The sequence below is a fragment of the Stegodyphus dumicola genome, chromosome 1 (assembly GCF_044657685.1).
Source record: "Stegodyphus dumicola isolate Sdum_Otavi_A_Nest chromosome 1, ASM4465768v1".
In the NCBI taxonomy this organism is placed as follows: Eukaryota; Metazoa; Arthropoda; class Arachnida; order Araneae; family Eresidae; genus Stegodyphus; species Stegodyphus dumicola.
Genome location: NC_140768.1, coordinates 177,687,049 through 177,704,093, shown reverse-complemented (window position 1 = coordinate 177,704,093; position 17,045 = coordinate 177,687,049). Strand labels below are relative to the sequence as shown.

The window sequence follows — 17,045 nt, the reverse complement described above, 5'->3', positions numbered from 1 at the left end:
CACAAAGCGCTATGGACTTTGTTCCTGCCAAAGCAGGTAGACTTTGTGTGCAATAGTTTTTACTCTTGTGAAACGTTTCAATGTACTGCAAATTGTGTTTTTCATCATTTTACTTACCAATTATTGCTTATCAGAAGAATAATTTTTATGAAATTTTAAAAATGCCTTACAATACATCCTGTCCAATCAGCGCTCCAGTCAACTAAAATGCTTTTGATCCCTACTAATAGATGGCGCCACACGAGCACCTCATTTATTCAAAGTTTACTTATTTTACGGACGGCGACACAGGAGCCTCCGTCGCTAGTAATCTCTGAGTTCTAGCACAGCATGTGTACAAGTACTTCTATATTATTGGATACAACTTACTCGATTTTTCAAGCATTTAAAAGACAAGTATCATAGACATCGGTAAAGGCCGTTAATGGTCGATTGCCTCTTACTAAGTGATAAGATATAGACATAAACATAGTTATAATGTGAATAAAATATAGCCTGTTAAGTGAGCCTAGCGTCAGAGTGTCGCTACGATAAACACATATAGTGAATTTTGAAGAGTGCATTTATTCTATTGCACCTTATGCGCTATCGATGAAGTAGATTTAATTCAATCCAATAAGTTTAAATGAAGTGCAAGATAAAATGCGTATAATTTAATATTCCGTACAAGGAAGTCATGTGGTGTACACATCAGATTTTTTTAATTAGTCGTGCGCTCAACTTGCAACCTCGAAATGCTAAGAGAAAAGTCTTAAACCTTAAAAGTTGAAAAGACCTACCTGAAAGAAAAAAGTGAATTGTTAAAAGATTTTCATGTTCTTAGTAATTGCAACCAGAGAATAACTAACTATATTTGTACTAGGAATTTCCACAGCTGCACTGTGCAATTCACTTAAAATAGGGGAAAAAAATCGGAAAGCCTTCCGATTTTATATTTCGCCCAAAGGGACCTTTTCTTAACGTTTTGTGTGTTAACTAATACCATGTTCTTCGTAATTAAAGCACATAAAATTCTGCTCAACAGAAATATCACAAAATATTTAGAAACAGAAAATTTTTAGAATTTCCGATACAAAAGTCTCGCGAGATGGAAATAAAAATGTTTTTTTCCCTGCTGTGTTGCCACTGCTCGCTTTGAATCGTTGATAATAAAAAAATAGTTAAAGTTTTACAAAATATGAAATAGATAGTTAAAAAAATTCGAAATTCAAAATTGGGGCTACCAGTTGAAAGTCAAAATTTGATGGCTCTAGGTAACATCCTCGTTTCACAATGCGAGGAACATACATACATACATGCCTGCAGATTCTTCATTATTTAATTTCTTTAAAAGTGACACAGAACGATAATATTTGGTGGCAACAGTTTGGAAAGTGATGCGCCATTTATAGTAAACAGACGCAATTTAAAATCTGAAATGCTTCAGATTTTAAATTACGTCCAGAGGGAACTTTTTTTTCGACGCTTTTTGTGTCGCATTTAAACCATAAAATTCAGTTCAACAGAAATATCGCAAAACAATTTTAAAATCAGTATATCTTTAGAATTTCCGATACACAGTCTCCCGCGCTGGAGATAAAATGGTTTTTCTGTACAACTTTGCCATTGCTCGCTTTGAAATCCTTGAGTTTGTTAATCAAAAATTTGTTAAAGTGTTAAAAAATCGATAATAAAACAAATTCCAAATTTCAAATTTGGCCTTCCAGATGCCCATATTCTCAGGAGGATTACGTTATTCAAAATTGGATGGCTGTAGGTACCGTCGTTTTATCACAATGCGAGAAACATATATATATTTATGCGTATTCTTAATTGTTTAATTTCTTCAAATAGCGATAATATTTGGTGGCAATAGTTTAAAAAGTGATACAGCCTTTTAAAGATTTGAACGCAAAATGCCAAAACGAAAACAATAGTCCCTCAGGGAAAAAGCCCCTTTGGACTAATAATAAAACTGAAAGTTAAGAATTTACTTGATTTTTGAGAAACTTATGAAAATTTCGTAGAATTTGAGTAGAGGATTATGGAAATTCAGTCCATAATAAAATTATTGCCCTAGTAAAAAGTGCCATTGTTACGATTTTATTTAGTCTGAATACTGAAAATTCTATGTGATAAAGGATATATACTATAGGGCAAATTCACTTGATAATATGTAATAACAATCCAAGTGATTGCTAAATTTAGTTACAGTACATAATTTCTTCTACATAATATTTACAACTGGCGTCGGCAATCCTTTTTGGCTGCGAATCAAAATCAACCAAACTGGGTGTATTAAGAAGACATTTCGAGTCCGTGGTATTTTCATTTTAAAACAGTCTTTTTTGCTGAATAATGAGATGAATTTTATTAAGAAAAATAATTACAATACGCCTCAAAATTTAAACTTTAGAAATTAAAATTGTAATTGTAATTACTGAAAAACAAACGTAACTATACTTTTCTTCTCGATATCAAAGCCTCTGATTCTGAACTTGTCGACGTCAATTTAGTCAACTCAGTTTTACAGTTAGTAGTCTTAAGACGAATACAAGCATCTGAATTTTGAACAGTTAAGCATCTCCTGTTCTTACTTAAAATAAACTTCATGTGTGAAAATATTTTATAGCATTCAAGTTGAACCGATTGCAGACAAAATGGCAAAGGTATTTTTGTCAGAGATGAAAACTCCGTAGGAAGTGATGTTCAACCCGTTGATACCATGAAAAGATCACAATCTTCTGATTTTTCCAAGTTATTTCGTAATGCCGGAATTTATCTATTCATAATCCTGAACTTAATCTATCATTTCTAAACTAAAATTGCCAACTTTTAATTTTCAAAAATACTGCAGATCTAAGACATTTTCTTCTATTTTGTTGGGCTTTATTATAAAAGTAAGCATTTCATCGTACTTCTTAAACATTTGAAATCGACCTTGAAATTCCCTTTTAATGTACAAAATCCAAATTATTAAGATTGCTTTACTTTTTCATGTGGCTCTTTTATCAAGCAAGGGAACGAGACGAAATTCTTTCCTTTTTATGTTTGTTTCTGTAATATTAATTTTGAATAAAAACTCTATTCCTCGTACATTTTCAAAATTTTGTGGTTATTTTCTTGGAGTCGTAGATTGCAATCATTGTAATGGTTCATTATGTCTGTTGAGAGCACAAATTTCAAAAACCATTCTTTATCATTGAGTCAGAGAATAATGTTCACTAATTTCGTAAAGAAATATTTGTATGTCATTAAAATATTCTATGAATCTATTAAGAACTTTGCCTTGGTTTAAGCATCGTATTTCGGAATGTAACTGCAAATATTCATATTTCGATCGTTTTCCATTTTCTTCATGTACGATACAATGAAACGATAAAAGCAAGCTTTCAAATTTATTTTCGATTAGTTCCACAAATCGAACAGTTTTTTTCCTTTCATAGCTGTAGCACCATTAGTTCTTATGTAAAACGATATATAGTCAAACTCGCTTATAACGAGCTGGGAAGTGATAACATTGGCGTTAAGAGATAGATAATTTTCAAATTCTTCTCTACTCATTTTCAAATTTTCCAAGAAGTCTACTTCTCACTGATTCTTTTTCCTCAGTGATTAGCCCCTCTTGAGAAATGTCCAATCAAGCATTACGAAAGAATTGGCAGTGCATGTTGATCTAGCGTTTTCCCATGCATCGTTCATTAAACGCATCGTTTCGAATACGTTTACATTAGCATTTGAGGTTTTTTTTTTTTTTTTTTTTTCTTTTTTTCCTGTGGAGAAGCATCAGAATCATCAAGTCTTATGAAACTTGATTTAAAACTTCTCATGACCTATTGGCTGAAAAGCACTTGTAAAATTTGGTGGTAAAATTGCAATCCTGATCACTTCCAAAGATAAAAAAGGCCGTCTTCATGTATGCGCAGAATTTACGACTCATCACTAACTTTCGGTTGATTTCGGAATGTTAAAGAAATTTTTACAATAAAGGATTAGCTGAGCTGGAGAGGTGGAAGTCAATAGAAATTTTATAAATCACAAAACTAATACTCGCTATAACCGGGGTTTGCTAGTTAAAAGCTAGTTATGCTCCCGTAGACGTAATGTTGTACCAACCAAGTATTTTCGATTTCCTCGTTAAATCCGGGTTCTCGTTAAATCAGGGCTCGTTATAAGCGAGTTGAACTGTACCTTTTAAATAAAATACTTGGCCATTTTTGCAACTTTTTAAAAATAATCTTGTAAAGATTTTTAAATTGAAACCTTTGCTAATGAATAATCTATTTTAAAGGGCAATTATTTTTACTTGTTCTTATGACATGCTTTTATTCTTATGAAATCTAAATTTAAGATAAAGTTGTATATCTTATTTAACATGTATAGTAGTATCGAGAAAGATTATTGAGGTTTTTCTCGTTTTAGTTCATTATAAGATAAATCAGAAATAAAAATGACCCATTTAAAAAAGAATATATATTTATTAAACTACTAAAATCACAAGTTTCGCTGCTTCTTCAAGAAACTTTAAAAGATTTGATACAATACATATTTTACAAACTTTTAAACTTCAGCTACAAATTATTGTTTTCTAAATTTTCCATTTCACAAATTAAGGGAAGGATGCATTTTACTTTAAAGATTCTTTACGAAAAAATTAGAAGAATGTCAAATTTACATACAAAAATTTACTTTGTACATTTTGCAACTCAGGCAATTTTAACACTTAAGGTTAGAATTATTTAAGTATAATAAAAATATTTAAAATCTTAGATAATCTATTTAACTCAATGACATTTACACGCACGAAAATAAATTATGTTACACATTATGAATAATTTAAGATAAGTAGCTGATAGAAGAGTAAGTTTTCGTTATCATCATCCTTTGAATAAAAATATCAAATATTAAAAGCTATATTCCATTTTAGAAATTCCCGTTAATATAAAATTCTTAGAAAATTATTCTTATTAAGACAAATGTAGATAATAAAAGTAAAAGCAATTTAAGTATGGAATAAGAATGCGCTAGTTAAATTAGCGCATATTTATACTCATGTGTCACTTGCAACCACCCTGCCATTGGCACTTTTTATTTCTAGTTCAAAAGATTCCAGGTGTCCTCCCTTAGAAAAAATATTTATATCACAATGTTTTAGGAAACATTTTGGACACTAACATATCGAACTCATGAATACATTTAATCAGCAATTCACTTTGCGTTTTAAAGGTATTTGATAGATGTCTTCTCATTTAATCGACGAAATAAAGCTGGTAGATATCTGGCTATCATCAAGCAAAGCGAGAAAGTGTGGCGAAGGTAATGCATCTGCAGATATTTACGTACTCGATTCCGTCAATATTAGAAGACGACATATTTCGGTTAAGTAGCACCAGTGGATTGTCCATTTGGCAGAAAGCGACAATATCAGACACTTTCACATGTGGCTTTGCCTCCTTCTTGGAGCTTCTGATTCCTCTCTGTAGCTCGAAAGGCTGTTTCTGGATCCGTAGGTTTCCATTCTGAGATTGCGACCTCCTGTTTCTACATCAGAGTCGTCGCTCATAGCTGGATTTACTTTACCGTTTTGGCGACCTAGAATTAAAAGTTATATTTTTTAATTGTATTATATGAATAAAATATAAAATCAAATGTTTAATAATAAAAATTTTCTGTAAGGCACACAACATATGACGTTAGAAACGTTTTTATTTAAATTTAAATAGTTCTGAAAACGCTTATAAAATTAATAGATGAACATATTATTATTAACAAAATTTATTCAAAATTTATGAATTAGTTATATTCTTAAATTTAGTGATACAAAACCGAGTTTAAGAACGAATATAAATAGGTGCGCGTTGACAGTAAGTGATAACTGTGCGAGCAACCAAGTTGATAAAGGTAAGACAAAAAAAGTATCATCATATTACAAATGATTATGACAATAAAATTTGTAGAGACATAAGAATTTTTTTGGAAGCAGGAAAGATGAAAAATGAGCAACGCCCTCGCCGGGAATCGAACCACGGACCTCTGGAATATGCGGGCAGCGTGCTGACCACTGCACTACGAAGGCATGCTAAGAAGGCGGAAGAAATACCTTATATACTCCCCCTTTTAAAGAGCGTCTAAGCTTTTAGGGGATCCGATCGCCAAATCCTAGGTGTGGAGAATCATCCTCCACCACCTTTCTTTGTTCGGGCGTCAATGTAGACACATTAGGTATTTTTTGAAAACAGGAGATACGTGAAATGAGCAACGCCCTCACCAGGAATCGAACGACGGACCTCTGGAATACGCGGCCAGCGGGCTGACTATTACACTACAAAGGCATGCTAAGAAGGTGGGAGAAATTCCTTATAAAGTAATCTGCATATACCCACCTATGATACTTTAAACTTCGTAATCCAAATTTGTTACATATTGCACAAACTCTATGAGAGATTCTGTAGTTACGTGGCATATATATAAACCGTAAGGAGCAAATGACAGTGCTTTCCCACCTAACTTCCAAATTCGACAGGCATAAACTCTTGAAATTTTTTTTTCATATGTATGTTATGGTTTTTATATCGTTACTGAGACCATAATGAGTTAAAAATTGATGTTAACCACGCCGTAGTAACAATTACATCCAATATCCTTCAACGTGTGTGGATTGAAACCAATTATAGAGTGATTATACATCATTTGTTAAAAGAATCTTGCTTAGAATATTTGTAATGTGTTAAGAACCTCAGATAGCCAGAGTTTAGTTTGATGCGCCGCAGGTTAATATGTGCCAATCAAATTGTTTGCTGTGATCATCTGTAAGAGGATTATTTTTGACTTATCAAGTATCGTGCTAGAATTTTGTGATACATTAATTTGCAACCTTTAAGGAACAGAAATTAAGTTCTGTTAAATTACTATTATCTTTGTAATCCACAAATTATGATGAGTTATTTAATTTGATTCTTCGTTTAATTTTGTATGTATTGAACTGCATACCAGATGAAAACTCATTGACTTAGTGTCTCAAATAACAGACAATTACGTAAAGAGATGATAAAGAGATAGACCAGGTTTTTTAATCAGTTTAAAACAGAAATCCTTAGTTATCCTTGCTCGCATTTACCAAATGTCAAGAAGCTTTTTGTATTATACGGATGTTTCAAGCTACACTGATGGAACAGTACTTCTTGGGGCTCTCCTACCCTTCTTCCCCTTCCATTAACTACTAAAAAGAACCATTAGACTAAAAAAAAACCATTTGTATGGTTTCAAAATTTACATATATTTTTATTTGTTTATGCTCCGGATTGCTTATATTTGCATGTTTTATTTTGGGTTTTCGAATCGGTCTGCTCATTATAATATTTTGATCCACTTTACAATTTTTTTATGCTATAATTCTGCAATTTTTTATACTGCTTACTTCGGTCTGTAGTAATTAGGTCGGTAAAGACACAAATTACTTTGATTGTTTTACTTAGATTACTTTAAGTTTTAAACTTCAATTTGTGTCTTTATTGACTTAGAAACAAGCTGATTTATTTACTTCTTTCGTTGCACCAACCTCCTAATCATGATGCAGCGAAAGATGCAAATTTCTTCATTCATTTTTGATTTTTGCATGTTTTGCCCCCTTGAATCTTGTCTAAGCAATCTGAATTCTAACTCATAAAAATAAACAAGGTATTATTTGAAAACTTGATTGAACTATCCATGAAGTGTTTTGACTATGAAATGTCTACGACTAAGAATATACGTGACCATTATTAAAACTTAATTATGATTGGTATAATATACTTTATCTCCAGTTGCCAAAATGGGTAGGAACTCTTTCTAGTAGACATATAACGGCTAGATATTGATTTAGAATTTGCGTAGTTAAAAATCTTGCATTTAATGTGTGTTATTATTAATTTCACTGTAACTGTTCGTTTTTCATTTCCTTTTATGTGCGGGCATGTAACTGCTATAAATTCCTTTTTTGACTTTCGATCAGTCAAAATTTTCGTTGATTTTTTTACATTGTTATTTCACTGTAATTTATAAACCTACTACCCTTAAAAATACTTTTTGACCCAAAAGGGCTATTCATCTCGAAACGCAATTTTGAGTTGTTTCATTTTTCATTCGAATCTGTTGCAATTCGAAAAAGAGTAAGATTTTATTTTTTCATATTTAATCTGTTATTAATTAATAAACTAAACTATTTATAAACAACAAATTTAGTTTCTAAAAATATTATTTTTTTACTTTGTAAGCTGACTGATTTAAATAAAAATGTATTTAATTCATGATACATCTAATTAAACGAATAAAATATTTTTATGAAATTACATTATATATTTCGGCACCTCTTAAATATACAGATATATAATGCTTCCACGTTGGTCTAAATGCGCAGTCGTCTAATATCTTATAAAATGTTTCGCTATTCCATCTGGGCCATGTCTGTTGATAATCTCTATCGATAAACCATATTAAACTTCAAAACAGCCTTTTTGGACGATCGTTAAAAACTTTCACAGATTAAAAAATTTATTTATTAGTCCAAAGGCATTTGAGTCCTGAAGGACTATTACTTTCGTTTTGGTATATTGCGTCGGACTCCTATAAATGTCGGTTCACTTTTCAAACTGTTGCCACAAAATGTTAGAGTCCTGCAATATATTTAAAGAAATTAAATAATGAAAAATCTGCATAAATGTAAGTATATTTAAAGCATTGTGATAAAACAACGGTATCTAGAGCCATCCAATTTTGAATGACGTAATCCTACTGCAAATGTGGGCGCATCTGAAATCCCAAATTTGAAATTTGGAATTTGTTTTATTATCGATTTCACATTTTGTAAAACTTTAACGAATTTTTGAGTAACTCAAAGATTTAAAAGCGAGCAATGGCAACACTCTACGGGGGAAGGGAACCTTTTTATCTCCAGCGCCGTCGAACTGTGTATCGAAAATTCTAAAGATAGGCTCATTTTAAAATTATTTTGCGACTTTGCTATTGAACTAAAATTTACGGTTTAAGTGCAAAGAACATGATATTTAATAAATAAAGGTAACACACAAAACATTTAAAGAACGCCCCTTTGGACGTAGTTTAAAATCTGAAACTGTTCAGATTTTTTTATTTTATTATTATTACTGAAAGAGGGAAGCTGTGTCTTAGAAATAGTTATATTATTTTATTATAATCCATTTGAACGACACAACAGTACTAAGAAAATAATCTGCACTAGGAGACAGTAAAACTGGTCCAGGAGGCTATAGTAAACTTACTCGGTGAGATTTTCAGAACAACAGTGATGAGAATTTTTAATATTTCAGTTAAAGTTTTAGGAGAAAAAAAAATTAGATACTAGTCAAAGAAAATTTAACTTTCAGCAACTTTTTAAAAAGGAGTTTCTAAATGTCATTTATAATGGACTTATTTAAGTTTAACAGAGAAGAAAAGTGTATTATTTATAAGATGTACACAGTAAGTGCTTCAGGTATATTAACTGAAGTCGTAATCAGAATTTATCAGCAATTTCATTAATTTAAGAAATCTATACAAAATCAAAACAACATCTGACATAAAACGAACTGATCATATATTCTCACCTGCAAACAAATCTTCAATTCTTCTCGTTTCCATGGTCCTAGATCTACCGTTTCTGAGGACATATTCATTTTTTGCTCCGAGTGTCTCCATTTTGTTACTACTTCCTAGGATGTAATTTCTACGCATTTCTAGAGCTCTTAACGTCTCTCGGTTACGTCCTAGATGATGTAGACCACTTAAAACGGGAGTTGCTGGAAAAGCAAATTAAAAAAATTGTCAGCAGGGCGAAGTTCAACGGAAGACATATTAAATAGACTTTTTTTTTTCTTCTTTTAAATGGAGTTACTTCCTCAAGAATAAAATGCTTAGAATTTGGGTGATTTTAAGAAAGATAAAGTGTCTAAATGTGGAGCATTGTAACTATGTACACTAAACTCACCTGCCACTTTGTGCCCTGGGTCTTGAGCATTAATGTTCATGAATCGTTTCCTAAATGCAACATCTAGAGTGCCAATGCGACTCTTCTGGTTTTTTCTCTTCTCCAAGTTCTGGACAATTTTCCTCCTGGCCAATCTGTCGCCGTAAGAGGAATCCTCACTTTTGGAGTCATCATCGATACCGCGCAAACGCTGCAACTGTTTGGCTATTTGGACGGCATTTTTGTCTATAAAAGCATCATCGCTGATGTCCTCAACCTGCAAAGAAATATAAATTGACGTTTTTATAGAATATGTTTTTAAGGAAAATATTGGCTTATTGAACAGTTTTTAAATAATTTATCATAGTCGTCAAATCATATTTATACCTTTTGATTGAAGCAACCAAGTTCTATAGAGGCCATGATGTGAGATAATGTGCCAAAACGATGAAACAACATAGCAGTGAACTGGATAATCAATATCAAGGCGAAAAAAACGGCAAATACCAAACCAATGGGTTCTAACTGAAGGTATTCTTTGTCGATTCGTACCTCGCTAGTTTCAGGAATGTAAGTTATGTTTGTTTTGACACCAAGAGGCCAGTCCCAGTGCAGTAGGTCCTTGTTTAGTTGCATCAGGAATACTATTAGGATAAAAAGAGCATTGAACATGAAAAATCCAAACACTACTTTATTTCTCAGTTCTTTGAGCTCAGCAGCTACTCGGGCTTGATGTTCTTTGTTATTATCTAACGGATACAGGTACTTTTCGATGAGATCCTTCCAAAACTGCATTTCTGCAGCAGACAAATACTCCACTTCTCCTCTTTTCAGGTCTTTATCCTCTATCCAGTAAGGATTAATAAGATCGTCTCGTTCTGGCTTGGGTTCTGTAGAATGAAAATTAATATATTAAACAAATTTTAATTCTTTTGAAGTACTCAGTTATTTCAAATATTCTAAGGTCTTGGATGCAGCATTTATATCTCTCTTTCTCTTACTACATTGAATTATTTCATGAGGAAAGGATTAAAATGTTTACAGAAACCATATATAATTTTCAGACACTAATGTTTCCCTATGAATATCATGATATCATTACGTATAATAATATCAAGTATATGAGAATATTTGGCGAAGCTTGAGTTCTTTTTGAAAATAATATGAGATCTCGCCCTCTATTATTAAAACTTCAATTATCTAATTATTAATAAAGTTGAATTCAATAAATTAATGTAGATTAACTTGAAAATTGAGAAGTGTGTAATAAAGCAATAAGACCAGCAAGCTCTAAATGTGTTTCTGTGCACTTAATATACTGTAACTTATTTTGCAGTGTTTAACAAAATAACAGATGATCTTCTTAGTAAAACATAAATTTTATTTTTAGTTTATGGAGATAGATAATTTGAATACAATCTTTTAGTTATAAATTTTTCGGTACTTTTCCGTTTTCCGGCGCAAGCGATAAGTCGCCGAAAATGGTACAACCGATGCCAAACGGAATATCTCCGCTGGTAACCATTTACGCCTCATTTTCAAAACAAATCGCAGCCATTTTTTTATCAGATTAATTGTTTCCTTCAATATTGGAATAAAATTGCATAGAATTTTTACCAGATAGTTCAATTTTATGTCCTACGGCCATTTGCGGTAGTTAAATCAATTAGGATACAATCACACTGCTCATCCGAAGGTAAAAATACAGAAAAGGCAAAGTAAATTGTTAAATTCAATCAATTCTAATGCGAATGCACTAGCGAAGTAAAGTACTGCGGTTTTACATAATTTCTGAGTAAGCTATTCGTGCGAATAAATATGATTCTTGCATTTAAACTTCTATTCCATATTAAGATTTAACTTGAAATTAATGTAGAATAAACTAATAACTGGATAACTTGAAATTTAATAACTTGAAATTAATGAGAGAATTAGATTTTTGTAGCTTAGTTTACGTGAGATGAGATCACTTGGAGTCATGTGATATGAACCGGCGAATCAAGATGCTGTACCATGGAAGCATAGTAAATTCATAAATGAATTTCGTTTTAGAAATTTATTGTCTTTATTTATTGCCCTTTTACAAAATTTTAAACGATATTAAAATGTTTATGCCATCAAAATAAAAAATCCTTAGAACTAACATTTGTTAACGTGTTTTATGTGTATACCGTGTGTTGTCGCTAATAAAGTCTGCTTGGCGAGATTTACGCCGGCGAAACGGAAAAGTACCAATTTTTCATACATCTACTACTGGTAAAACTTTCAGAAGAAGAAGAATTTTAAACAACCTCTGACGTTGCTGAGCAACGGTTACGTGATACAAATATAGCGTTGCCACTCCAATAACAAGGATAATAAATATAATGATTTGTTAAATAATAAAATATTACAATACGTTCTTTTTTAAACAATAAAAGCTAACCTAGAGTGGTTTTTAATTGGAAATTTAAATAACAGAAACTGATAATTTGTCTCAATTGTAGACCTGAAGAAAGGCAAATAATAAATACTTTAAGAGTTACTAGTTTAGTAAAAGAAAAAGTAGCTAACAATTAGTAACCTTTGCTTATTCGAGGTGGAAATTATACATCCATTGCCTGGCTTGATGTTGCTCGAAGGCAATTCATAGATAATTATTTTACAAATAACTTTGGCAGGAATTTAGGTTATAACTATTTAAAAAATATCCTGTATTTATAAAATTTCCGAATCTGAAAAATATCCTGTGTATCTGTAAAATTTCTGATAATTCCTTTTAAAACATGTATTCATAGCGATACGAAAATGGCATGGAATTACGGAATAAGTACATCTCAAACTGGTACTAAAAGCATGGTTAATGGCACAAATGGAAAGTGGTATCAATAATTTACTTCAGAAATATTAAATATAGTATTTAAATCAGCGTACAATTTCATGGATATTAAGAAGCTCCAGTTTTTGCGTTTTAAAAAGAGAAAAGAAATTCCGCAAATATGAAATGAATGGGGCGGAAATTATGAGAGCTTATTATATAAGATTGAATTTCAAACAGTGAAGACAAAAGTAAGATTATTTGCGTGTGCGTGTGTGAGATTATGGCAAAGCCCCGAGGGCTATCTGCCTAAGGGGAGGGATGCCTTCGTGGAGGACGTTCTAAGGGAAACTGGCTCGTATACGCGTTACACATGGGGAAAACCACGAAAATGCCCATGCAGCCAGCCCGTTCCCGATTCGAACCTCGGACCGAACTACCAGTGTTCAGCGACTTTACCGCTCGACCGCTGGTGGGCCCGTTAAGATTATTTGCAAACCTGATGATGCATTGATTAAAGCAATATAAGTAATTATCTTTGGTTACTTTCTTGTTAAAGCGATCATTTCATAAGAATTTAGCTACATTTGAAATTTGCGCATTAAAGCTTCGTTGTTTAATTTTGCCAGTTTTGGCGACTAAGTGCGGTGGCCACTTTATCAAGAAAGTACTGAGTTTTTCTTTTACACGTTTAGATAAACTTTAATAAATAATTAAATATTTGATAACATACCATGAAAACTTTTGTCATAATTTAGGGTGCATATCAACTGTTATTATCAATATGCTCTCTTTATAATTTATTAGAAAATAAAAGTACAAGAATTAATTTATTATTTAATTAGGAAATAAAAGTACAAGAAGTTTTAAAAAAGATAAAGCACAAGTTATAATATTGGATGTACGCAGAAAGTTCTCAGTAGTCGGTGCACTAAAATGCAGACTAAAATGGATTTTAATTCCATTTATAAAGAAGATAAAGAGCATTTAAAAGCATAGATTTTTAGCAACAGCTTTATAGCTTCATGTGTAACATGTTCGTTGATGAAAGCTGCGAGTTCTATATATTGCACTTGTGCACAATTAAACATCGCTTGTGTGTGTTGAATCTTGTATGCGTCCGTACGCCGAATGCTCTCAATATCTACTCGAAAAAATGACGCAAGTAGTAGATGAAATGTTTAAATAAAATTATAATGGTAATCTTTAAACATTTTAGCAAAATAAAATAACGGGTTATTTTATTCAAAGATTTGGGGAGGATTCAAAGATTATTATTATTATTATTATTATTATTATATGGCTATTATTATATTTATTATTATTTTCATGTTTTTAATTTATTACTTACACGAAGATTGCCTGTTTAACTATTCATCTCACTTTATTTATCTAGAAGGCTCAAATGTTAGATAAGGTCTTCCCGTACATAGCTTTTAGTATGCTTACAAATCACACGTTTTTAAATCTTTATGAGTTTCATTACCCATTTTGCCATATCCCTTAAAGAAAAGGAAAAAGAGAAGATAAAGTGAATGGCGAAAGACTGGATGAATTTACACTTTTCAGCTTCAGTTCCTATGTAACATTAGATTAATCTGAAAGCAAATAATCGAGCGCACTTTCATTCTTTGCTTTCAGTTTTAATACTACTTAGGCTTAGTTTTAAAAACAAAGAAATAATCCATTTATTAAGAAGAGATCTGTTTAAAAGTTATTTCCCCACATACCTAATCTTTCGCTATTTTCTTCATCTGAATCCGAGTTGAATTCTGCGTTATCAGCATCGTTCTCATTTACAGGCACCAATCCAGCTTCGGACGCTGACTTGACCGATCCTCTGCCACCTACTGAGGTTTTTCGGCCACGGAAAGGAATAACCCTAGAGAGTTCTAACTGCTTTTCGAGATTCCCGATCTTCTTATTCACCTGCTCAAGCTGCTCACTTATCTGAAGAAGATGGACCTTGTCGTCGTTGGATTTCGGGTACGTAAAGAATTTGCAGGTGAAAAGGTTGGCCAAACTGAGCGTGATGCTTCCCTCCTCGTTGTCGCCTCCTCCAAGACCTAAAATAGTAATAAAAGAACTTGCAATCTGAAATCTTCACATAATGTTCTAGCATATTACAGGAAATATTGTTATTCAAGAAGCTGCACATAACATCTAAATAAAATCTTATAATCGCTAAATAAAATAAAAACTCAACTTGGGGGGGGGGGGCGAAATTGAAAATTGTATGAAAGGAAAATATAAAAAAAGTGAGTTATAATTTGGAAGAGTTTAATTTCCTTTTGAATAAAACTAAAAGAATACACATACAAACAATACACACACACACAATATTTATGCATATACATATATAGAGAGAGCAAACTTACTACAAATCCTAATCACTGTGATTAAATTTTGTTATTAATGCAGGATGATAGTATATATCACTTGTTGCCGTACTGCTATAAAGCAACACTTGTTGCAAAATATCATTAAGAAATTGATTTGCTAAAATGTCAGATAAAATTACTTTAAAATAATGTACTTTTATAACATGGAAGATATACGAAAGATCTTAAGCCTCGTTAGAGCCAATAATCTCAGCTTCTAATCTTTACGTGCGTCAATCAAAATACACTAAATGAAATCTACTATAATAAATACAAAAACAGCTTAAAATAAAAAAAAATCTGGAAGGTTTCAGATTTTAAATTACGTTCAAAGGGGCGTTTTGTGTGTTACCTTTATTTATTAATTATCATGTTCTTTGCAATTAAACCATAAAATTCAGTTCAACAGCAATGCCGCAAAATAATTTTAAAACGAGCCTATCTTTAGGTTTACCGATACACATTTCCGCGCGCTGGAGAAAAAAAGTTTTTTTTTTTTTCCATAGTGTGTTGCCATGGCTTGCTTTTAAATCGTTGAGTTCGTTACTCAGAAATTCGTTAATTTATGCAGATTTTTCATTATTTAATTTCTTCAAACATAATGCACATTTGGTGGCAACAGTTTCAAAAGTGAAACGGACATTTATGGCGATTCAACGCAAAATCGCAAAACGAAAACAATAGTCCTTCAGGGACAAAGTCCCTTTGGATTAAAAATTCACGCTGCTAGGAATTAAAGAAAATTTCAATAACAGAGTCAGAATGCATTTCGAAGAAATATATAAAATTTATTATTAATTTATTAAAAATGACCGTTTTTTCTCTCTCATCAACATATGCACAGTTTGTATGTAAGTTTCTTGCTCTTATTAAGTTCTATTTACGCATTAAAGCTTCGTTGTTTAATTTTGCCTGATGTAACTAACATTTTATATTTCATAGAAAACTGAAAATTCTATAGCAATGTTTATTTTAGTTGACAAGAAATTAAACAAACTTTGTTTTATATCATATTTATATAACACTAAGATGAATGAATATGTTTTCAGTCCGAAAATTCGGTAGTGAGCTTTCGGGGAATTAATGCGAATTAGAACCCCCTACCCCAGCAACATATTTTAACAATAATCATTAAAAACATTTATTATTTTAACAATGACCTCTGTCTGACAGTTTTTAATGGACAACCGGAAGTGACACTTTAAGCTCTTAATAGTTTTACAGCAATGAACATACACATATAAACCATAACACATCTCTGTAATGCTTTACATAAAGCTCGTTGTTATGGAATACGGAAATGTGGGGAGGTCATGTGTTAGTTACATCACGTTTTTTTTTAGATTGCTAAATGGCAAGTAAAGGAATATATTTTGCTTGTAAAATTAATATGTAGGGGGGACCAATTCAACTATGTTATGTATGACTGGCTGTTTTGCGGGGTGAGAAAAGAAAAGAAAGGAAGAGCTGAATTTCATTTTGGTAATTCTGAAAAATCTATAACAAAAATGATCATATTTTTTTTGTTATTTTATATGCACAATTTTATCTTATGCTTACCTATCTAGGTAACAATATCTTAATAGGCAACTAGATCGTATTTGGTTTATTATAAATTAGTTTATGGTTTACTTAGTTATGCCAAAGTACTCGACGGCTATCTGCCTAAGGGGAGAGATGTCTTCGTGGAGGACTTTCTAAGGGAAATTAGCTCATATACATGTTACATATGGGGAAAACCATGAAAACACCCATGGCAGCCAGTCCGTTTGCCGAGATTAGAACCTCAAATAAATTAGTTTATAAATTAATTCACTGGATGAAAAATAATTTAAAATTTTCTTGCTCCTAAAATGTTCTATTTAGTACACTTTATATTTTATAGAAAACCGAACATTCCATAGCATTATTTAGTTTTAGTTGACAAGAA

General features: G+C 31.8%; 1 protein-coding gene across 1 annotated transcript in view; it reads right to left on the bottom strand.

Moving 5' to 3' along the window:
* Positions 1-4,437: 4,437 nt before the first annotated feature.
* The window catches only part of LOC118190766 (chitin synthase chs-2-like), a 136,293-nt gene continuing 123,685 nt past the window's right edge, over positions 4,438-17,045 (bottom strand). Inside the window, exons 16-20 of the mRNA XM_085823198.1 lie at positions 14,465-14,800; positions 10,325-10,827; positions 9,959-10,214; positions 9,579-9,770; positions 4,438-5,571 (exon numbers count right to left, since the gene is read on the bottom strand). Coding sequence (XP_085679324.1) covers positions 5,414-5,571; positions 9,579-9,770; positions 9,959-10,214; positions 10,325-10,827; positions 14,465-14,800 — 1,445 coding nt within the window. The 3' untranslated portion in view covers positions 4,438-5,413. The remainder of the gene's footprint in view (positions 5,572-9,578; positions 9,771-9,958; positions 10,215-10,324; positions 10,828-14,464; positions 14,801-17,045) is intronic.